Raw genomic sequence first — 21,565 nt, 5'->3', positions numbered from 1 at the left:
AAAAAAAAAAGCAAGAAAGAAAGAGAGGCATTGGGTTGGTTGACTAATCTAGCTGCAAAGCGTGTTACTCGAATAATGAATGATAGAATATACAAACTTGTCAGCAGAAGCCCGAAAGCTGAAGACGAGCGACGCAAAATTTCGGTATGCATCAACTTATCAAGCTCAAACTTCGGCTTATAGCTATTATCGATGATCTCATTGCACTCGCGCTGATCTACTGGAGCCCGCCGTTCTCATTCTGGTCATTCGCGGGAGGATCACCAGATCCGTGTGGGTCAGAAACAAATGCCGTGAAATTAGACACAGTATTACATGTGGCTTGCCCTTTATGCGATGTACCAAGATACCGACTGATGCTTATTATTAGTATCCTGAATGCCAACCGCTTTGGTACAGAGCCCAGAATTCTCTACTCTATTTTTACGCATAACTTGGGGGGGCACATGCCGGAGAGTGGAGTCACTCTCACAGTCGAATTGCCCCATTCAGCCAAAAGCTAAAACCAAAGAGCTATTTTTGTCGCGACGGTCAAAGTATAATGTCACGCTTACCGAAGCAATGGATCACCCTTGAGCCACTAAAAACCGCCCGTCAATTGCGGTTCGGCTCGCGGACTTTGTTTCGAACGATTGCTAAAAAGGAAACAATATCGATGCCCAGTGTTTTGACATGGCCAAACAATCGCCTTTTTGAGGTATTAGTTATATGCCGAGAACTACTACCGTCTGTTGATTTGCGATAGCATGGGCAGGAGCCTGGCAGGGACGATATTGGCATCGTCGGAAACAGAGAACAGATTCGTATAAGTATTAGCATAGTCGTGCTTCTTTGTCGACATTTTCAGTTTTCATCCTCATCCTCATTCGAGTATACATTTCCTACAGTCTGTCTTTCGCAGTCATTCTCCTTTGTACCCCTTTTCATTTCCTTTTTTTTTTCTCTCTCTCTCTACATTTTTCTGGTGCAAATCATCTCACGCCTGTCAGTCTTTTTTTTTCTATCTCGGGCGACAACATCCTTCTTCTTGTCCAAACTCGCACAAACAAAACTCGCCAAGATGCAGGTCTCCTTCACCACCATTGGCCAGCTCATGGTCGCCCTCCTGGCCGGCACCGCGCTCGCCGCTCCGTTGAGCACCACCGCCGCCGAAGAACCCAAACTCCAACCTCGCAGGGATTCGCGCTGCGCCGACATGGGATACGGATGCGAACGCCGATGCTACCCCCACACCGACGTGTGCGGTTACACCGCCATTCCTGGCCCCCGCGCCCCAACCACCTAGGCGTCGACACTGCTATGATACAGGCTCGCAAGGAATGCAGCCGTGGCCACGGCCATGGCTGCTTATACCGGTGCTACAGCTGACCAATGCGACATGGTTCCCAAACCCCCCCGCGCCTCGCAGTGCTTCAACAGCCCAGGGGCAGTTGTTGAGATTGTCATTGAGCAGGCTCTGGCCAGGCCCTAGATGTGCGGGCCTGGATGGGAAAACTCCTGGGAGAGTAAACCGGCTTGATGGAATCGGTCTACATGTTTGGTTTTGGTTATTGCATTGTTCGGAAACGAGTTCTTGTACATAGGTAACAGGTTACGACGAATTGGATGCATTTCCACAAAGCAGTTTTAGTGAGAGGCAGAGCCGGGAAATCTGGCTTGAAATGTTGCTTTTCAAAAGCATGACTACACTGCCTTTGCTTTGACATCTTATGGGTGGCCTGAGCGTAGACTCCTGTATTGCAAGGGACGAAAGATAAATCATAAGGGTATTGTGTTCATTACTTTCGGCACCATCAAGCGTTGGGCCAACTACTTATTGAATAGATGCCAAGATATGTGAGCACCTGAAGGCGAAAAATTCCTTGCGCTGAAACTTCTTTCCGTGATCTCAGATCGTGATCGCAGATCTATATATCGAACAAAGTCGAGCAAAAACAAAAAGGGAGGAAATAAAAAGAAAATAAAAAAAGCAGCTTTTAAACGTTGAGACCACATGATCTTGGGGCCGTTTTCAAACCAGATCGCTTGAACATCTTCCAGCAGCAGTGTCAGATGGATAAAAACCAACCAGTCAACCCCACGAATGGAAGCGAACAAGTGATCTTGAGGAGCGCTCAATCTGCAAAAACAGGAAGAAAAAAAAAAGAAAAGGAAAAAGGAAAAAAGGGAACCTAAAGAGAAAAGAAGGAAAGGAGAAAGAAAAAGATGAAAACGCCCACCCTAGTCGCGATATTCCTTTATTACATCGAACCATGTGGCCTAAAGGAGAAATTTGGCTGACCTTGTGGGAACATGCCACCACCACCACCACCATCAGCATGATCACCATCCTGTTGACCATTATGCGAGACTGCAAACAGAACTTGGCCGGCGGGACAAGGTGGGCATTGTCCTCCTTGGTTTTGGCCATGACCCTCCATCTGGCGGCGCGCGAGGCTCTTGAGGTCCCTGCGTCCGATGGGCACGCAGTGGCAACGGCCCGTGTCGGTCTGCAACCCGATTCCCATGCTGCCGGCGAGGGCGGCTCCCGCGGCCGCACCGCCCAGGAAGCCTCCGCCCGCCGCTCCGGCCGCCATTTGTCCACCCATGCCCTGACCGCCGGCTGCCGCCGCGGAGCCCGCTGCTCCCTGTCCGACTCCCTGACCGGCCGCTCCCGGTGCCATTGCTGCTGCCCCCGAGACGGCTGTCTGCGGACGGATTGAGCCTTGGCGCATCATCGATCTGCCCATTCCCCCTTGGGCCATTCCTCCTTGGGCCATTCCTCCTTGGGCCATTCCCCCTTGAGCCATTCCCCCTTGAGCCATTCCCCCTTGAGCCATTCCCCCTTGAGCCATTCTCCCTGGAGCCATGCGACCCGATTGTGCTCCTCCGCGAATCATTGCCCCTGGAGCCATGCCTCCAGGTCGTGCTGCTCCTCCACGCATCATTGACCCGCGCATCATTGACCCGCGCATCATTGACCCGCGCATCATTGGTCTGCGCATCATCGGCCTGCGAAAGAAGCCTCTTGCGCGCCCGGCAGCTCCCTGGGGCATCCTTGCGGCTTTCGCAACCCGTACACCCTTTGCGGCTTGCGCGGCCTTTTTGCCCTTTGAGACCAGCGACAGTCCGTTCTTGAGGAGAGCCGTGCCCTTGATGGCGAGGCCCGGGAGTCCTGGGATCGGAAGCTTGCTGGCAAGGGTGAGCAAGCTACGGCGGATATGGTTTGCGGACTCGACGGGGTTTATGTTGCTGCTGCTGCTGGTGGTCCTGACTTCGCGGGCCACGACCTCGGGCTTCTTCTTCTTCTCCTCCTCCTTCTCCTTTTCCTGGTCAACTTCGATGGAATCCTTACTCACGGCTTCTTGGACCTGGGCGACGTCCCCCCGCGCAGGGTCGACGCCGCGGGCAGCGAGGCCGGTCTCGTCCTGAACGTCGATGGGCTTAGCTAGCGCGGGGGCGCTAAGAGCCACGATGGCGACGAGCTTGAAAACATTGGAGAGTTGCATTGCTTTGGAATTGAAAATATTAGAAATCCAAAGAAACACATCAAGGAAAAATAAATAAACAAACGTAGACGACAAGGGAAAAGGGGAACAAAAAGGGATTTAAAAGCAAAGAAAAGAACCCCGAGAAAAAAAACCCCCCCAAAAGAAACAAATGAAAACTAAAGGAGTGTTGGTACGGAAATTAAACAGCCAGAGCTGACAGTTCAAAACCGGGTTAAGAGGAGAAAAAGAGGGAAAAAAAATTCAACAAAATTCAGGGAGGCGGTGTGGGTGCTCCTTTTGTACGCATTGATGGTTTTAAAAATGGCACTTTCTGGCGACTATGCTGATCATACAAAGCGCAGTACAGAATATCTTTCCACGGCGAATTGGGCCGATGCGGCTAGCAACATCCATGCGGGCCTTGCACATAATGGCACCAGGTTGGGGATGTGCGCACCGTATGACAGCAGGGTTATTTTTATGATCTGCCTATCACTGATCGGCATTGCTCAAGAATAGATTGCCCTAGATCAGGTTAAGGGTCTCTCGATCAAAGCTGCTGTCAGGGTTGGACCACGCATGATAAAGTCTATTGCCCGTTTGTTCATCTTTGAGATTTCCTTAAAAAAATTCTTGATTTTGTTGGTCCTGTGATTGATAATGAAAGCCTTAAAGGCATGGTTATGAACTCGTCTAAATAGAAACTAGCTTTTTTTTTTTTTTCCCCCAATTGTTCAATTCCTCCGACGCTTTTTGACATTACTGCGTTGAAAATACGTTGTGATGATTAGACTAGTCTAGTCATTTAAGGGCAGGTTGCGAAATCCTCTCCAGCCAATTGCAGTAGTAGTTTCTCCTTTTTTTTTTCTTTTCAGTCACCTTAATCCATTTTGGTCAATTTTTAGACATTTGAGAGCGGAGAAACTTCTCACCAATGGACTATCTACCATGGCACCCAGGTGCCGATAATATTTAACCTTCAATCACGACGTCGCGACAAAATTTATACGAGCAAACACGTACTACCTGCGCACATCAAACAGCCACAAGGCAAGGGTTCGATGTCTAAATTCAGTATGAGTACAAAGACGCAATCATCACGTGCATCTTTTTTTGGGCTCTATTCCTTGTTCTTTTTAATGCTAACCCGCCCGTGCAATGACAAAAATAGGGATTGTTTTTATTATGCTGATTGCATTGTTTTCTTTTTCAGTACCCCACACTCCCACTTTACGCTCTGCGCTCGTTACTTGTTTTTTTGTTTATTTTTTTTATTTTTTTTTCTTTTCTTGTTTCATCTTCTCTCATCCCCGGGACTGTTCTAGAGAGCTGCCGGGCCGAGAGGCCGCTGTAAAACTCGGTGTAGTCTCCTCCTGCTGTGCCGCCGACTTTTCGCCCCCATCTGCCTGAGCTTTGGCCTTGGCCTTGAGATCCGTGTTACCCACACCAAAGGTCAACAATAGACTCAGTGCGGAGCATACTGTGAAAAAGACAAAGATGTAATGCAGCCCGCGCATGTACACGGTCAACACGAGGTCCACATCCTCCCTGGGCAGGCCCAGCGCATCGATGGTGTAGGCCGACGACGTCAAGCTCGCGATGGTCTCTTCAGAGAACCCCGGGCGGCCCGACAGCTCCTGGTTGAGGGTGTTGTTGAGGATGGCGCCCGAGACGACGAGGCCAAAGGCGCCGCCGATGGTGCGGATGAAGTTGCGCAGGCCCGTCGTCACGGCGCGGTCCCGGCTGGCAGAGTTGGCGTACATGCCGACCAGCGTCGGCTGCAGCGTCAGGCCCGTGCCGAACCCCTGCACTATCAGGATGCCGACCAGCGCGCCCGCCGCCGTCGACCGGTCGAACATCAGCGTCAGGCCGTTGCCCAGCGTCCACAGGGCGAACCCGACCAGGATGCACGACATGTAGCGGCCCTTGCGTGCCATGAACAAGCCCGAGAGGATCGAGGAGGCGGACGAGGTGATGACGAGACTCAGCAGGAGGACCCCCGAGAGGAGAGGCCCGTTGCCGAGCACGGACTGAAAGTAGATTGGCAGGTAGAAGAAGGCGCCAAAGTAGGCCATGCCCGTGAGGAAAGTCTGCGCGTACAGGTACGAGCAGTGCGGGTAGCGGTAGAGCCGCAGCGGCATGATGGGCATCGCGGCGACCTTCCATTCGTACAGCACAAAGCCCACGGCGAGGACGCAGCCGGCGACGAGGGTTCCGATCAGGAACGGCGACCCCCAAGCGTAGGTGACGCCTCCTCCCGAGAGTGGAACCAGAACCAAAAGCACCGATGCCAGGTTCAGCACGATGCCGCCGTGGTCGATGCGCTTGATCTTGTCCAGGTAGCTGCTGTCGTCGTGGTGCCGCAGGGTGAGGAAGAAGAAGATGACGGCGGCGGTCGGGGCGGCGAGCAGCGGCACCATCCAAAACACCCAGCGCCAGTTGGCCTTCTCGACCACCACCCCGCCGATGAAGGGCCCGACGCCGTTGGCGAGCGAGATCATGGCGCCGAGCACGCCCTGGTACTTGCCGCGGTTCTCGAGCGTGGTGACGTCGCTGACGATGATCATGACGATGCTGTTGATGCCGCCGCCGCCCACGCCCGCGATGGCGCGAAAGGCAAACAGCTGCTCCTTGGTTTTGGCAAAGCCGCAGAGCAAATCGCCGAGGCCCATGAGGCCCAGGCACACGAGCAGCAGATTCTTGCGCCCAAAGATGTCGGAAAGACGGCCGTTGATCAGCTGAAATGCCGTCGAGGCGATGAGGAACGAGGCCCCGATCCACGACGTGGCGGCGCCCGTGTCGAGGTCCTCGGCAATGGCCGGTATCGCGGTCGATACGCTGGTCTGGTCGATAAAGGAGACGAAGAGCGAGATGGAGAGGGCGGGAAAGGCGAGCAGCAGCTGCCGCGTCGTCATGGTGCTGCGCTGCCCGCCCACGCTCTCGGCGTCGCTGTCGTCGTCACCGCCATCCGTGGGATTTTGCGGCAACGGCTCTTGAGCGACTGTTGGCCGGTCATTATCGTTGCCCTCGAGCTCCCGGTCGGCTGCGGGTTTGTTGTTCTCCAGGTCGACATTGTCGCTCCGTGACTTCTCATTCCACATGACGGCTACCGGACTCGTACAGGTCGCATGTGTATTGAGAGATCGACGGTACTTGGTCAATCAAAAGGCCAAGAAGCTTCGAACCTATTCAGGTAAATACACCATTGATTTGCCAAGCTATGATCTTGTAACTCTGCCGGGTATGGAAAACCCTCACATTCGGACGAGTGTAACCGGCAGTAGTATCGCTTCCGATAAGCCGGCGTCCCGTCATCTCTGGTGGAATTTCTCCGGAATCCATCTCAGAATTTGTTTTCCTCTTTTTTTTTTTGCCGCCCGACTTTTCGGAGACGGGGCTGCCGCTCTACGACGTCACCAGCAAGGGGGGCAAATTTTCCTATCGAGACCCATCGCGTCGGCAGATTTTGAGCCGATGACCACTTGGCGTCCGCTCCACATTAAACGCAGGTAAGCGTCTTATCACTGGACTTTGGAGGCCCAATCAACATGTTGTTGTTGCAACCAGGTGGGAGATAAAAACGGTATAGTATTGAGCCTAGAACCAGTCCAGTCTAGTTTTGATCCACACTTTTTTTTTTTTTTTTTTTTTTTTTTTTCCAAAAATGCCCTTACCAAAACTTGAGGCTTGCCTGAGATTATTAATATTGACAATTGTACAAGAGTCAAGTGGTGGGTGAACACTGCATAAACCACTTATGCACCACACACACACTGAACAAAATCTCGGACAAAGGTTGCATGATTTTTTGAAAACTGCAAATACGTCGTCATAAATACTGATAAGATCTCATGCTTTTGGGCTCTTCGTCCTGTATTTCAGGTATACCTGCAGGTACAGTGGCTGTTGGTGTAGTGAATGTTTCGTGGCTTTGCCTTATGGTTATTGGTCAACGTACATATAAGGTTTGGTATATATAAAATGCTACTCTAATCATCCGGATCATACAAGGCTATGGATATGGTGGTTATTCAACATCACAAATCGCTGTGATCCCAACCAACTACATTGGTCATGGGATGCATAGACGTTCCAACCACCGCAAGAACTTGCTGTGTAGAAACATGACGAAATTCCACAGACATACGACGCTGATGCGGATATACATAGGTTGTACTTAATATATGCGCATTATAACTCTTCCTTGCTCATTATAAATAGTAAATCTTAGGCTGTATGCACGTTAAATAGATTAGCAGGGATGGAACTGGGCATATGACCTTGTAGGTTCCCAGTGCATATCGCTCATGTAGGTAGCCTTTGAATTTTATCCGCTATGACCGCACATGACAGAAATCATCTTGTTCGCATGTGATGTTTGCACGCATGATTACATAACTTGATTGATCGCGATTGAATTACCCGCTAACAGCAAGACAATGCCACTTCTCAAGCTTGTTCCCCAATATAACCCCAAAACCCTCAATCCCAAGCCCAGGCCCGAGATTCCACTAATCAAGGCACAAAACAGCTTGGAGGAGACCGGGTGTGACAAGCAAGCACTGTCGCGGTGGCTGGTCAGTAATCAGCCTGCTCTACCAGAGCTCGAGGTGGTATGACGAAGGTTCAAATGGCCACTTACGGCAATCTGCGTACTCGTACGGCAAGCCGTCAAATGGCCGGCAGGTCTTTAGACAGGCCTGCGCACACTCCTTAGTGAGCTCCGTCTTGTAGCCAAGCTTCGCGGTTTGGTGTGGTCCGTCTGGCTGAACGAGCTGCACATCATCTCTCTTGCTAAGAGTGGCTGAATGTTGTGAGTTGCTGCCTTCTTTGTTCCAGGGCATCCTCGTTGGTGGTGGGCTGAGCTCGAGCGCGGCGCAGTCTGTGCAGGTGATGGCAGCAGTGAATTTGATTATTATGGACAAGAAGGCGAATATTAAAAATCGTGAAGCCATGACTGCGGTCTTTGCTTGGGCAATGATGGTGAAAGTTGAAGACACGGAAAATGAAATAAATGGATGATGTGGCTCTAATGTGTTTGTGAAGACAGACAAGGAGCGGATGGCTGATGGATCATGGATGGACGTAAAAGACGAGGTTGAGGCTGAAATTCTCCAAAAAGCATATTTTAGTCATGCCGTGGACAATGCCAACAAACAAATGCGATTTGAGCACAGTCTGACAAGTTTCTTTTCATTTCGTTGTCTGCGTCAAGGAGACTTTTTTTTTTCTTTTTATTCTGCTGCAGGTAGGAACCCCGGCAACTGTTTGAGTTATGACAACATGCATATGTGTTGGTGCCGCATTGCGCAGGCAAAGAGACGAACGCCTTCAACGCGGCAAACGGATCTTTCTTTGGGTGAGAAATTCAAGAGGTAAAAATTTATCTGAACTTGGTCAGACCTGAAACGTTGCGACTAATAAATATCGTGCTTTCCAGGCTTGATATTGGGCGACGACCAAGAACCAGACGCGTCTGAATGACTTGCCTAGTCTGGAAATTGGTCAAGTCAAGAGCCATCCAAGCCATACGATGCATCGATTCAATTACCAGGATCAGTCACGGGTTAGGGTTGACTAGTTAGTCCCTTTGGTTCGCCGCAAGGACCCTGATTCAGCCAAATGTCGTAATCGTAGCCGGAGTGGGGCGCTGTCTGCTTATCAATCCCCTTGAAAATTTCGATAAGGCGCAAATCGAGGGGGCAAAAAGTTGGCGGGGTTTGCATTGCCTGGGAGTGCGATGCAAGAATATTCGGGAGAAAGTGCACTGAACCAACAAACAGTCATCAAAACACGCAAAATTTCCATCACGAAACCGAAGCGAGTGATTCATACACTGCTCCTTCATTCTCGCTCCCTGCTCAATCTCAGAGCACACTGAAATCAACTGATCACACAGGGACCGATCACCCCGCCAGCATGGACGTGTCGATGGACCTCGACGCCCCCGTGCCCATCGCACCACCGATGGGCAGCGCTCAGAACGGTGCAACGTGAGTTCTTGCAATATCCTGGCGACTCCCCTGCTAGTCCTGTTACTTAAATTCTCTTTGATGATACAGAATCCTCTGCTGCAACTGCGGCGCTCCGATCGACGGCACAACAGCGACTGGCGCTCTCTGCTACGACTGCGTAAAGACCACACACGACATCTCCCAAGGCGTCCAGCGTGAGGCCGTCTTACATTTCTGCCGAGACTGCGACAGATGGCTGCTCCCTCCCAGCTCCTGGATCATGGCGGCACCCGAGTCCCGAGAGCTGCTAGCTTTGTGTTTGAAGAAACTCAAGGGCCTCAACAAGGTCCGCATAGTAGATGCCAGTTTCATCTGGACAGAGCCGCACTCAAGGAGGGTGCGCCTCAAGCTCACCATCCAGGATGCCGTCTCCGAGGGCGTTCTTCTCCAGCAGTCGTTCGAGGTCGTCTATATAGTCTCGTACCAGCAGTGCCCCGACTGCGCCAAGTCATACACAGCCAATGTCTGGCGCGCAAGTGTTCAGGTTCGCCAAAAGGTCCTACACAAGCGGACCTTCCTCTTCCTCGAGCAACTCATCCTCAAGCACGGCGCCCACCGCGATACCATCAACATCAAGGAGGCCAAGGACGGAATCGATTTCTTCTTCTCGGCCCGCAACCAGGCAGAAAAGTTTGTCGATTTTTTGCACTCTTCAGTACCAGTGCGCACGAAAAAGTCCCAAGAGCTCATCTCACAGGACATACACACGAGTACCAAGTCGTACAAGTTCACCTTCCTCGTCGAGCTGATTCCCATCTGCAAGGAGGACCTCGTCGTACTCCCCATCAAGCTCGCCAAACAAATTGGCAACATTTCTCCGCTAGTGCTATGCCACCGCATCGGCACCTCGGTCAACTTCCTCGATCCCGCCACCCTCCAGACGGCCGAGGTCTCGGCACCGATTTACTGGCGCGCGCCTTTCCGCGCAATCGCCGAGAGCAAGGACCTCGTCGAGTTCATCGTCATGGACGTGGAGCCCTCGGGCGTCCACAAGGGCCGCTGGTCGCTCGGCGAGGCCACCGTCGCGCGCGCCTCGGACCTCGGCGTCAACGACAAGACCTACTTTGCCCGCACCCACCTGTCGGGCCTGCTGCACGCGGGCGACAGCGTCATGGGCTACATGCTCACGGGCACTAACTTCAATAACGACGAGTTCCAGGCCCTCGAGGACTCCAACTCGTTCGGTTCCACGATACCCGACGTCGTGCTCGTCAAGAAGCACTACCAGCGCCGCAGGAACCGCAACAAGAACAGGAACTGGAAGCTCAAGCGCATGAACAAGGACGAGGGTGACCTGCTGCCCAAGAAGGCGGACCAGGAGCGTCTCGACGCCGAGTACGAACAGTTCTTGCGCGACGTCGAGGAGGATGACGAGTTGAGGGCGGCTCTGGCGTTGTACAAGAACACAAAGAAGACCAAGAAGCCGGATGCGGACGCCATGAGCGTTGCCGAGACAGAAATGACGTATGACGACGAGGAAGACAATGCGCCCAAGGTTAGCATGGACGAACTGCTGGATGATATGGAGGAGCTGGCGATTGAGGATCAGTGAGAATTTTCCAGTCTTGTTTTGTTGGTCTGGCGCTTGGTTTCTTTGTTACTTTGGTTATTTGTGGGATTTCTTGGCATTTAGGGTCGTAGTCAAAAGTTGCATGGTTAGAAGCGTCTCATTTATCTTTTGTCTTTCAAGACAAGTTCGCAAGGCTTCTTCCTATTATTTCCTCTGGTTTTTGTTTCTCCAGCAACCCTGCGTACTTGACCTAAATTCATTCCTGGCTTGATGTGCAGACGGATAATAGTTGCTTGACCAATATTGGCGAAACAACCAAGACGGCATGCAGCAAATGACAACATTGGACAAAACTCTTTCTCGCTAGTCTAGATCCTAACATGTCCAGGAGCCACAAATGCCAGAAGAGAAAAAGTGAATCCTACCAACAAAGACGTTCTGACTAACTCATGGGTGAAAGAGGACCGCGAAACAGGGCCTGGACCATGCAGACGGCAGCTGGCGAAACCATTCACCCCCAGGCCCAGGCCCCAGGTCAATCAGGGCCCAAAGAGGTTTGTCCTCTTGGACGCATGCGTAGCTGGCGGCAGGTCATCACCGCTACGTTTGCGCTTTGCTCCGGCCTGGTTGCTTCCTTGGGTCGATGGCCTTTGCGCTTGCGGATTCTCCGCGACCCGTGGGTCGAGGCCAGCCTGAGACTTGGCACACGTCGATGCCGGAGTCGATGCCGTGCTGCCTGCGCGATCAGGTTGCGCGTCGGGCTTTCTTGCTTGGTCTAGATAAGTAACGGCCCCCGTCTTGAGATTGATAAGTTTTCTTCGGGGAGTTTGATGCGGCTTCTGAAGCGTCGGGGCCGGCTTGACCATCTTGTGTACCGCTGTAGCTGCTTTCTTCTCTGCCCTGTCAGCAAGCTCGTCTGCGCAGTAGTCCTCTAGGCTCATCACGTTAGAAGGCTTGGTCTTTTGGGCGGCTGGCTGGCAAGCTGCTTTGTTAGACGTGACCGGGGTGCTCTTGGGGGGAGCTCCATCGGTCGACGGCTGCTTCCGAGAAGATTTCTCCCCTGTATGGGCCCTGTCGTGGTCTGGCGCTGCGGTCTTGACGTTTTTGACAAATTTTATATGTTTGAATGGGCCAGAATCGGGTTTTTCCTGAGCTTTTCTGTCTGAGCTGCCTCGCAAAACTCGATCTGTGCTTGCGGGCCTCGTGGGCTGGGACGTCTCGGCGCAGGCTTCGTTCCCAAGACCGCGCCCATCAACCTCTACGTCACCACCAAAGGGCGAAGGTCCTCGGACTTCTGCTAGCACTGGGCCGGGAGATGCACTGTGGGATCGAGCCAGGGTCGTCTTCCCATGTCTTTTCCATCCAGGGCCAACCATGGGGAAGGCAGCCACTCTCGGCTTGTGCAGTGGCGGATCTGATGGAGTGGGCGACGCGCTTCTACTACCATTGGCCGAACCCGTGGTGGATATTCCTGCCAAAGCGGCGGCGGGTAACGCCATTTTCCTTGGCGAGAGTGGACTACTCGTGGGGAGCAGGCGAGATTGTGAATACATGCTGCTTGGTGTCGACATCGCCGGTTTGGGATTTTTTGCGGCGGCCGTCCGGATGCCATTGGTACTTTCTTCCGGCTGTGCCGATGAGTCCTCCGTATCCGGGAGGGCAAGATCATCAATCGGTCCGCGCCCATATTCGGGTGGTGGACTTGGTGCCTGGGACGAAGGGATGGCTCCTTCATCGGTTCCAGTGGTAGTTTCACTGCGTTTTCCCTCTGTGGCACCGTGGCTCGATTGCCCCAACATTCTCAAAAGAACATGGTTCGCCGGAATAACCTTGCTGTTGGCCTTTGGTGATGGCGACTGAGTACCAGTATGGGCATGCGCCGTGTCTCGTTTTGGGCTACCGGTGTCGGCAATCCCAAGCTCGGAGCTGTGCTTTCCCTTGATTTGTTTCTGCTTGTTGTACTCGACCACAAGCCCTACGTATTCCGTCAGGTGCTCAATCAGCTCCCAGGAGTCGTCCGTCTTTGGGTAGTCAATCCACCTGACCAGGTACATCTGACGGTCGAGGCCTTTGTCAAACTTGCAGTCGAGTATGGCTTTGGCTTCCTTGATCTCTGGAGACAATCGGGCTGCCTTCTTTAGGACCACCTCGTCGAGTTCCCTATCTCTTGGCTCAGAAGCCGCTATATCAACATCTGACGAACACGCTTCCGCAGGAACGTCGGTCGCTGACCTGTTCGTCCTGTATTCTCTTTCTGGCGTGACAAAAAGGCCAGGGGAGCTTGAGTGTACGGGAGTCATGTTCTGGTGGCGGCTATCATGACCTGGTGTGAGCTGTGCTGAACCAACCAATGGTCCTTGACCGCTGCTCTGCTTCGTTGGTGTGGCAATAACCAGCGAGATTGGCTCTTCGCATTGCAGCTCTAAGCCCGACATGGGCTCGAAAAACTCGTCTCCTGGAGTATTATTGTGTTCTTCGACTGTTTGTTCAGAGTCCTTGGACAGCGAATTTAGGCAAATATCCGCTCGGTCATTACCCGTTGTGATCGCTGACGGTTCCTCGATCGACTCCTCGAGATCCAAATCATTCTGTTGCTGGTCCGGCACATGTTGGTTGGCAGGGACTGGCCGCGCAGCCTTCTCAGAGACGTGCTCTCCGTCGGGCCGCTCTTTCAGGTTACTGACTTCTTTGACAAGACTGCCTCCTCGCTTGACAAGCTCGACGCACTCGTGCATTGCCTCGGTGAGCCAGATGCTGGGTACCTCGTCCCAGCAGAGCAGGTCTGGCCAGCGTTCCTTGGCCAGGCGGATCGCCATACTCTCTGCCGCAAAGCAGGGGGGTATCGGGCCGGTTGCCAGCAGGGCAAAGATGCATCCTTGGAGCTCCGCTGCTTGCACTTCGTTGATGCCCAGGGCGAACACCACATCTCGGATCTCGAGTTGGCTGAGGAGTTCTTGGACTTCGCGACACTTGGCCCATTGCTCTCCAACGCGTTCTTTAGTGCTCGAGATGGGGTTGATGTTTGTTCGGTGGGCGTTGACGGGCATGAAAATTGAGGGTCCAACGTAGGGATCCATGCTGGACATTCGACCGAGTTTTTCTTGGGAGCTCCTGATGTTCACATCTGATACCTCAGCGGCCCTTATATTCCGGCCCTAGCTGCAAGGCAAGACGGTGAGGCATAGACGTAAAGTATGGGTGGTAGGCTGTGCGTGGGGTGCGCAGACAAAGTAAATGTAATAACGATACCAAGAAGAAGATCAACCACAAGTCCAGGCTCCTGTTTACGTGAGGTGGTTCGTTCTTTAAGGAGGCAAATTTGAAAGAATGAGGGTCATAGGGCATACAAGACATACAAGATATTACTGCGTATTCAAGCCTAGATCTGGCGGATAAAGGGTTGAGCTGAAAGTGACGAAAGTCTGAGAAGATGCATGTTCTGGAATTGGGGGTTTCTGTGCTAGAAACCTTCCGAGCATCGTGACAAAGAAGCTTCAGTGGTCGTTTTTTTTTTTTTTTTTTTTTTTTTTTTTTTTTTTTTTTTTTTTTTTTTTTTTTTTACGAATGCGCATACCTAGGCACTAGATAGGTACATGCCTTACTTTACTCGCCTGCATGCCTACTTATTTGCCTGGTTACTTGTTTGTTCATTTACTTAGGTATATGTATCCACCCCTGACTATTTCGAAATATGTCGTTTTCAATATTGGCATTGCGCAAAGTAATTGCTAATGTCATACACCAAATATCATTAGTATTATAGTGTCTCTTTCATTCTGATAGTTTATTACCATCAAAATAAGAAGTCTTTGTTACGTATATAGTCAAGTCGGTGGGCAAGCAGGTGGGCAAGTAGGTAGGTGTCTCTGTCAAATGCAGATAAGTGATGGTTGAACGCTAGAATTGACTGCTTGATAAGTGGTCCCTAAAACAATGTCCGTAGCGTCTTCTGCGCTTGGGCTGGAGGTTCTGTCGTTTCTTTCTTGGAAGCCACATGAACCTGCTCAAACTTCATCGACCTTGACTTTACAGCCCCGCCATCATTCTCTGCCTTCTCAACTTCCTCGTCCCGGCCCTTGGCCTTCTTCTTGGACTGTATACCCTCCAACACCTTTGCCCTCTCGGCTTGCCTAACAAACTCCTTGTTCTCCTTGGTTGACCTGGCAATTTCTGCCCGCATCCTGTTTGCACGTTCCAAATTCTCTGCCGCGATTTGCTCCATCAGGTTGTGCCACTTGAAACCCTTGAGATACAGGAGCGTCCATATGTCATCCCGGTAGTAGGACCCCTTCTTTCCACCAATCGTTTGTCCATTCAGCACCTCTGCCACTGCCTTTGCGTCCTTTTTGTCCAGAAACTCGACCCAGCCGTCCACGAAGCAGCGTTTCTTGTTGCCGCCGGCCTTGAGTCGCCGCTTGCGGGCTTCTGGGTCCTCTGGCGAGAGGAAAATGCGGTTGATCTTGCCGTAGGGAACCAGCAAGGAGCGTAATTTGGACGGCTTCATAAACGGTGGGATGCGCGACAGGTACACAACACCAGACTTCTTGATTTGCTTGTCCGTGACGACAAGGTTCTTTTTCAGCGGATTTGCGGCATCCGTGCGCAGTTTAGGGCCAGCGTCCTTGGACTTGTTTGGTCGCAAAGTCGCACCGTCTTCCTCATGCCCATCTCCTTGTTGTGTACCATTCCGTATCGATGCGCCGTCTTCATCTTGCAGTTGTTGAGTCGGTGACGGGACCGAATTGTCCTCGTCTTGATCGCTAAAGTCGTCGTCATCCTCAATGTCGCTGCCGGAGCCGATCTTCCTCCGCTTGGCTGACCGCCCGCCTTTGGTCAATTCCTCCGCCTCTGAGTTGTAGCCTTGGCTTTGGTCATCGTCGCTCTCGTCCGCGTCAAGAAAATGATTTCGCTTTTCAGGTGCCATTGTGTTTGTTGCTTGCGTGAAGCAAAATGATGATGCTGGTTGTTTGACAAAGTCTTCTTTGCCATGCGACAATAGCTTGCTTTGCTTGCACTCAGCAAGTTGCTCGTCGTTACCAAAAATTTCGACAGGGTTCTGCTTATCCGACTGCTTATCTCGTTATCGCCCTCCCGCCATCCACTTAATCCACCTGCAGCCTCTTACAGTACTACGCATGCGGGGCAATTAGACAGTAGACGGGCGCCGACTATCGGGGACATGACGCAGCGGAGCGCTAAGGGGAGTGCAAGCACATGACCACGTTTTGTTGATACAATAATCAGTTACATCCTTTTTTACTTTATTTTTCTTTAACTTTTCGATCCTCTACCCTGCCCATGATACGAGTGGTGATTTGACTGCCATCTATCAAACCTTGGTCTCTTTTTCTTTTTTTAGATTTGCTTGTGCTTCATACTTGGTTGACATCATGGGTTCCGTCGAAACGCTCACCACAATCTCCCCCACCACCAACGAGGGCATCCTCCAGCGCACGGGCGTGTCCCCGAGTGAGTTGGAACAGCTACCCAAGACCGCCACAGAGGCATTCAAGTCTTGGAGCAAAACAAGCCTTGCGGATAGGCAGATCATTATTCGCAAGGCCCTCGAGGGCCTATCCGCCAAGAAAGATGAGCTAGCCAACGAGTTGACCGTGCAGATGGGCCGCCCTATCGCTTACACCGGAGGGGAAGTTGCCACCGCTATCAAACGCGCAGAGTACCTCTTGAAGATCAGCGATGAGGTGCTCAAGGACACGGACGGTGAGCCCGAAAAGGGATTCAAACGCCTCATTCGCAAGGTGCCCGTCGGTCCCGTCTTGGTCATCTTCGCCTGGAACTACCCGTACCTCATCCTGGTCAACTCGCTCATCCCTGCTCTCCTGGCCGGCAACACGGTGATTCTCAAGCCGTCACCGCAGACTCCCACCATCGTCGAGCAAGTAGCCAGTGTCTTTGCCGATGCTGGCCTGCCCCAGGGCGTCATCCAGTACTTCCACTGCGGCTCACCCACCCTAATGGAGACCATCGTCCGTGACCCACTCGTCAAGCACGTCTGCTTTACGGGCTCGGTGGCAGGTGGGTTGGCAGTCCAAAAGGCTGCTTCCGATCGTATCGTCAACGTCGGGCTCGAGCTTGGCGGCAAGGATCCGGCGTACGTGCGCAACGATGTTGACGTCGACTGGGTGGCCGGGGAAATTGTTGACGGCGCCGTCTTCAACTCGGGCCAGAGCTGCTGCTCCATCGAGCGGGTCTACGTGCATGACGACATTCATGACAAGTTTGTCGCGGCCGTTCAGAAAGTGCTCGAGGGTTATGTTCTAGGCGACCCGCTAGACAAGAGCACCCACGTGGGGCCGGTCGTGTCAAAGCGTAGCAAGGAGGCCATCGAGGCACACGTCAAAGACGCGATCGAGAAGGGGGCTAAAGATGCGACCCCCAAAAACGAATCGTTTGATACTGTACCTTCAAGCTCCAAGGGCAACTTTGTCAAGCCTACCCTGCTGGTGAACGTTGACCACAGCATGCAGGTCATGAAGGACGAGACCTTTGGGCCCGTCATTCCGGTGATGCGGGTCAAGAGCGACGAGGAGGCAGTTCAGTTGATGAACGATAGCGAATTCGGCTTGACGGCCAGCATATGGACCAAGGACACAGACAGAGCCGCCAAACTGATCGACGATGTCGAAGCTGGCACGGTCTTTGTGAACCGATGCGACTACCCCAGCCCGGTAAGTTGACTGCTCTGTCCCTGCCCCATGGAACTAGTAAAAGCTCTAGAAAAAAAAAAAAAAAAAAAAAAAAAAAAAAGAGAGAATGAGAAACAGACCGCATTACGATATGCAGCTTGGCCAAGCTTCAACTAATATTGATGGGGCATTACAGGATCTCGCGTGGACCGGTTGGAAGAACTCAGGCAAGGGACAAACGCTGAGTAGGTTTGGCTTCGATCAGTTTGTCAAACTAAAGAGCTATCACATGAAAGATTACCCGAAATAATTGCCACCAACCGAAACGAACGCGGCCACGATTCAGCGTCGAAACATTTTATGGTTTCTAGAAGGAAAATAGATGGCCGAACGCAAGGGAGGAACACATGATTTTTTTTTCCGGTTTCTGTCGCGGCCGGATGCAGCAGTTGGTTTCAGCACCGCGTGAGGCTGTTGAGTACCAGTCGCCTCCGCACTATACTTACACTCTACTGGCACAACCTTGGCGACGACCAAAATAATCACAGCCTTTCAATCTAAACCTAGCTCGTTCATTGATTGCTTGACGTGACGTCTTTCAATTTGTTAGCTTCGGTGTTCTTTGCTAAGACTAGACCACAAATTGTTGCCCATCGCGAGGTGTGTCAACGCTAATGGATGATAGCCTCACTTCGTAAACGCAGCCACACATTTTAGACTTTTTTTTTTTTTGTTTTTTTGTTTTTTTCACATCTTGCCCGCATCCATTAGTTAATATCGTAGAGGAATTGAAGAGGTACAGATCAAGCTGCACGACATTCCAGCCTGTAAGCCACGCGAGAATGGCCCGCGCTCTTGAAACGGCGCTTGTCGGATGGTCGATACATTTGCAACATTCCAACGTACATGCACTATGAAAAAAAGGCGCCTGTTGCCTGAAATAACACCGTCGGACCTAAGAATAATGTACCTGCAGCGCGCAAATAGGCTGATCGCGACCTTCACGCCACAGATCGAACTTTGTTGTGTTCTGTTTACAGCGTTCTTGAGAAATTTGCGGAAATGATAAAAGTCGCCTACATCTCTATATTTTCCAATTCTTGTCTTGCTCTCTCCCTCCGCCTGTTAAAGCTATCCACGACCATTGGTGTCTTGGTATATTTAGCATCGTTCGATTATTTCCCTTGAGGACACTGCCTCGCTCCTAAATCGGTGCCGAGTTTCTAGCCTATTCCCAAAGTACCCTACCGAATCAACCAATCGCTCGATTGTCTTTGCCTTTTCTGGCCACTACCTCACCAAGCTATCTTTTTTGTTCCTACCGGATAGGTGCACACCATTTTTAGATCTTCTTCATCTTGTTACAATTTTTCTTTCCTGAGCGCAGTCTCGTGCTAAGATATTGTTACTGGCTCGCTTTTCTTTTATATATTCTGGCAAACCCCCTTTGTTGGACTTGTTCGCCCTCAGTCATTTCCGGTGCCAACATTCCACGTACTCCACATCCTCAACTTACAAAGAACTTGAACATTGCCGGAAAATCATACCACATGGCCCACAAGTATACATCTTGAATAATCTCGTTACAGCACGGCAGGGCTCAGTGAAGCTTCAAACTTGTCGGAACTCTCAATCGTCAAACAGACAAATATCAAATATCAAAAAAAAATGGAAGAGAAGAACGATACCATGATTTCTGTCAGGAAATACACATCGCGGCTTTCCAAGGCCATGCGCATGTGCGGACCGTCTACAGGAGGTCGTTTCGGGAGGAAAAAGCTCCGCGGATCGAACATCGTAAGTTCACCTGCTTCTCGTCTCACTTCTCATTCTCTTTTACATCCTTCCTCCTGACATAAACTGACAAAACCCCTATTACCAACAGTCTGCTCCTTCCAACTTTCGCAAGGAAACAACCTGCATCCCGGGTCTCAGTAACGACGAGTAAGTTGTCTGCATCTGCCGTATTGCTCTGATATGACTATGATTTAATTTTCTCATGTTAACCAAAAAAAAAACAATCGTTTTCCAGACTAGTGTCACTCAGAGAACTCGCCTACGAGAAAGCCCTTGCCTCCCAGATCGGCATCATGGACTTTGACAGCATACCGCCTCGCCGTCTGCCACCTGCGATCCCTGCCCGGCCCATGGGCGGCCCAATGTCGTCAAATCCAGTCCTCGTCATCAGGAATGACGAGCCAAAAGAAAAGAAGAAGCCTGGGCTTTGGACAGGGAAGCACTGAGAGCCAGGGGATGACGGAGGCTAAAAGGCTTCGTCAGATCACCATCTTGGATATTGCAACATTTGGACCCTAATCTTTCTTTTGTTTTGTTTCTTTTGTTGACTATGAATGACAAGGCAAAGGCGTTGGGCGCAGGGTTGAACGGCTCACCGTGTGGTGATAGAGGCTGGGACTAGAGAAAAGATGACACGATGAATGAATGACAAACTGATCCATACATATTTCATGTCATTGTTGCTGTCTCGTATCTCATTTGTTACTATTTGTACCTTTCCTGTTCAACATCATTCTGATACCCACCCATTATAGGCCTTCAAGCTCTCCATCCGCGCCCCCTCCATTTCGCCCTTGACTCCCAAAAGCCTGACCCTTACCTTCTTGTTCCTGCTCCAATCCGCCAACCACTCCTCCAACCTCTTCGTGGTAGCGTCGTCGTCCCTCACGAGGAGTGCCAATGCATCGAAACCACCCGCCCCCGGCACGACACCGCCATAGACACCCTCGACACCTTCCAGCGCATCAAGAAGCTCCGTCTGGCTGCTGGGCTCGATCTCCACTCCACTCTCCGACCCCATCTTGCGTATCAGATCTCTGACGCCAGCAACCGCGCCTCTGATTCCATCCGGCTGTCCGGACGCCAGCACAGCTGCCAGCGCCTCGTTCCGCGCCTGAAGGTCGTCCCAGAGCTTGCCGGCGGCCTCGGCCTTCGCACCCCGCCAAGCCAGCACCGTCTTGACCATGCCGACCGTCTGGCTGCCACAGTCGACGTCGCACATGCGCACGGCAACTCCCGGCGGCAGCGTGACGCCGGCGGCGTCGACCTCGACGTCCCACATCTTGCTGAGGACGAGGTTCTCGAGCGCGGCGCCAAAGCCCGGGGCGCCGGGCAGTGGCATGTCCGAGAGCACCGAGGGGCTGAAGCGCCGGTACCTGCACGAGCCGTAGACGGCGGCGGCGACGTCGAAGCCGGAGCCGACCTTGCCCTGGGCGGCGCAGTGCGCGGCCTGCGCGAGGTTATGCAGCGTTCTCTTGCCCTGTTCCGTGGCGAGATCGAACAGCTGCGGCTCGAGGTAGTGGGTCAGCAGCGCGGCCGTCAGGGAGGTGACCAGCGCGGCGGACGAGCCGAGGCCCGTCTTGTGTGCACCGGAGAGTGTGGTCGGGAAGCGAGCGAATCGGTTCGTCGTGGCGGGAGCGTCGGCGGGCAGGGAGTAGTAGTCATTATCGGCGAGGATGATCAGGCGTGCTGGGTTCAGACTGCGCTTGGCACCGTGCTTGGCAAGTCTGGATATTAGGGTGAGGGCGTAGGATAGGGCTGTTTCGACAAAGGGGTTCTTGACGATTGTGTCGCCACTGCCAAACATCGGTGTGAGCTATCGACCAATTGGACCGCTCTACCAGAGGACACCTACACTTGTAGCTGCGTGGCCTTGATGCCGCCATCCTCGTCGGCCAGATGGTAGCCGTAGCGCCATTGCGCATCCAGGAACTGAGGGCTTTCGACGATGATTTCGGACAGCTGGACGCCGGGGCTGGTCTCTATCTCAGCGGCGACGACGTTGATGCGTGCGCTAAGGCCAAAGACTATACCTGTGTACTTGCGATCCAGGACGAGGTAACCACCGGCCAGGAGCACCTTGCCTGGCGCAGAGACGGCCGTGGTGGGGTTCTTTGAGAGGGACAT

The 21,565-nt window shown here is 52.3% G+C and overlaps 11 protein-coding genes across 11 annotated transcripts in view; 4 read left to right on the top strand and 7 right to left on the bottom strand.

Moving 5' to 3' along the window:
• Window positions 1–1,197, bottom strand: part of PpBr36_02641 (uncharacterized protein) — a gene marked incomplete at both ends in the record, with an annotated part of 3,185 nt that extends 1,988 nt beyond the window's left edge. The window contains one exon of the mRNA XM_029889820.1: window positions 1,048–1,197. Coding sequence (XP_029753779.1) covers window positions 1,048–1,197 — 150 coding nt within the window. The remainder of the gene's footprint in view (window positions 1–1,047) is intronic.
• On the top strand, window positions 1,061–1,471 carry PpBr36_02640 (uncharacterized protein; the record flags this gene model as incomplete). Its single annotated transcript, XM_029889819.1, has 2 exons — window positions 1,061–1,239; window positions 1,309–1,471. 2 exons carry the CDS (start codon window positions 1,061–1,063, stop codon window positions 1,469–1,471), a joined length of 342 nt encoding a protein of 113 aa, XP_029753778.1.
• A 769-nt stretch (window positions 1,472–2,240) lies between these two features.
• PpBr36_02639 (uncharacterized protein) lies at window positions 2,241–3,488 on the bottom strand (the record flags this gene model as incomplete). The annotated part of the gene is made up of 1 exon (XM_029889818.1): window positions 2,241–3,488. The coding sequence occupies one exon, from the start codon at window positions 3,486–3,488 to the stop codon at window positions 2,241–2,243; it is 1,248 nt and encodes a 415-aa protein (XP_029752999.1).
• Window positions 3,489–4,774: 1,286 nt separating this feature from the next.
• On the bottom strand, window positions 4,775–6,571 carry PpBr36_02638 (uncharacterized protein; the record flags this gene model as incomplete). Its single annotated transcript, XM_029889817.1, has 1 exon — window positions 4,775–6,571. The coding sequence occupies one exon, from the start codon at window positions 6,569–6,571 to the stop codon at window positions 4,775–4,777; it is 1,797 nt and encodes a 598-aa protein (XP_029753000.1).
• Window positions 6,572–8,048: 1,477 nt separating this feature from the next.
• PpBr36_02637 (uncharacterized protein) lies at window positions 8,049–8,425 on the bottom strand (the record flags this gene model as incomplete). Its single annotated transcript, XM_029889816.1, has 2 exons — window positions 8,049–8,065; window positions 8,113–8,425. 2 exons carry the CDS (start codon window positions 8,423–8,425, stop codon window positions 8,049–8,051), a joined length of 330 nt encoding a protein of 109 aa, XP_029752995.1.
• Window positions 8,426–9,389: 964 nt separating this feature from the next.
• Window positions 9,390–11,036, top strand: PpBr36_02636 (uncharacterized protein; the record flags this gene model as incomplete). Its single annotated transcript, XM_029889815.1, has 2 exons — window positions 9,390–9,463; window positions 9,533–11,036. 2 exons carry the CDS (start codon window positions 9,390–9,392, stop codon window positions 11,034–11,036), a joined length of 1,578 nt encoding a protein of 525 aa, XP_029752996.1.
• A 497-nt stretch (window positions 11,037–11,533) lies between these two features.
• Window positions 11,534–14,071, bottom strand: PpBr36_02635 (uncharacterized protein; the record flags this gene model as incomplete). Its single annotated transcript, XM_029889814.1, has 1 exon — window positions 11,534–14,071. One exon carries the CDS (start codon window positions 14,069–14,071, stop codon window positions 11,534–11,536), a length of 2,538 nt encoding a protein of 845 aa, XP_029752997.1.
• Window positions 14,072–14,919: 848 nt separating this feature from the next.
• PpBr36_02634 (uncharacterized protein) lies at window positions 14,920–15,918 on the bottom strand (the record flags this gene model as incomplete). Its single annotated transcript, XM_029889813.1, has 1 exon — window positions 14,920–15,918. One exon carries the CDS (start codon window positions 15,916–15,918, stop codon window positions 14,920–14,922), a length of 999 nt encoding a protein of 332 aa, XP_029752998.1.
• Window positions 15,919–16,384: 466 nt separating this feature from the next.
• PpBr36_02633 (uncharacterized protein) lies at window positions 16,385–17,951 on the top strand (the record flags this gene model as incomplete). Its single annotated transcript, XM_029889812.1, has 2 exons — window positions 16,385–17,683; window positions 17,838–17,951. 2 exons carry the CDS (start codon window positions 16,385–16,387, stop codon window positions 17,949–17,951), a joined length of 1,413 nt encoding a protein of 470 aa, XP_029752991.1.
• Window positions 17,952–19,309: 1,358 nt separating this feature from the next.
• PpBr36_02632 (uncharacterized protein) lies at window positions 19,310–19,884 on the top strand (the record flags this gene model as incomplete). The annotated part of the gene is made up of 3 exons (XM_029889811.1): window positions 19,310–19,438; window positions 19,527–19,585; window positions 19,674–19,884. The coding sequence occupies 3 exons, from the start codon at window positions 19,310–19,312 to the stop codon at window positions 19,882–19,884; spliced, it is 399 nt and encodes a 132-aa protein (XP_029752992.1).
• Window positions 19,885–20,168: 284 nt separating this feature from the next.
• PpBr36_02631 (uncharacterized protein) lies at window positions 20,169–21,565 on the bottom strand (the record flags this gene model as incomplete). Its single annotated transcript, XM_029889810.1, has 2 exons — window positions 20,169–21,234; window positions 21,294–21,565. The coding sequence occupies 2 exons, from the start codon at window positions 21,563–21,565 to the stop codon at window positions 20,169–20,171; spliced, it is 1,338 nt and encodes a 445-aa protein (XP_029752993.1).

This window comes from Pyricularia pennisetigena, chromosome 3, assembly GCF_004337985.1.
Source record: "Pyricularia pennisetigena strain Br36 chromosome 3, whole genome shotgun sequence".
Lineage (NCBI taxonomy): Eukaryota > Fungi > Ascomycota > Sordariomycetes > Magnaporthales > Pyriculariaceae > Pyricularia > Pyricularia pennisetigena.
This window is presented reverse-complemented; position numbering and strand designations above follow the sequence as displayed.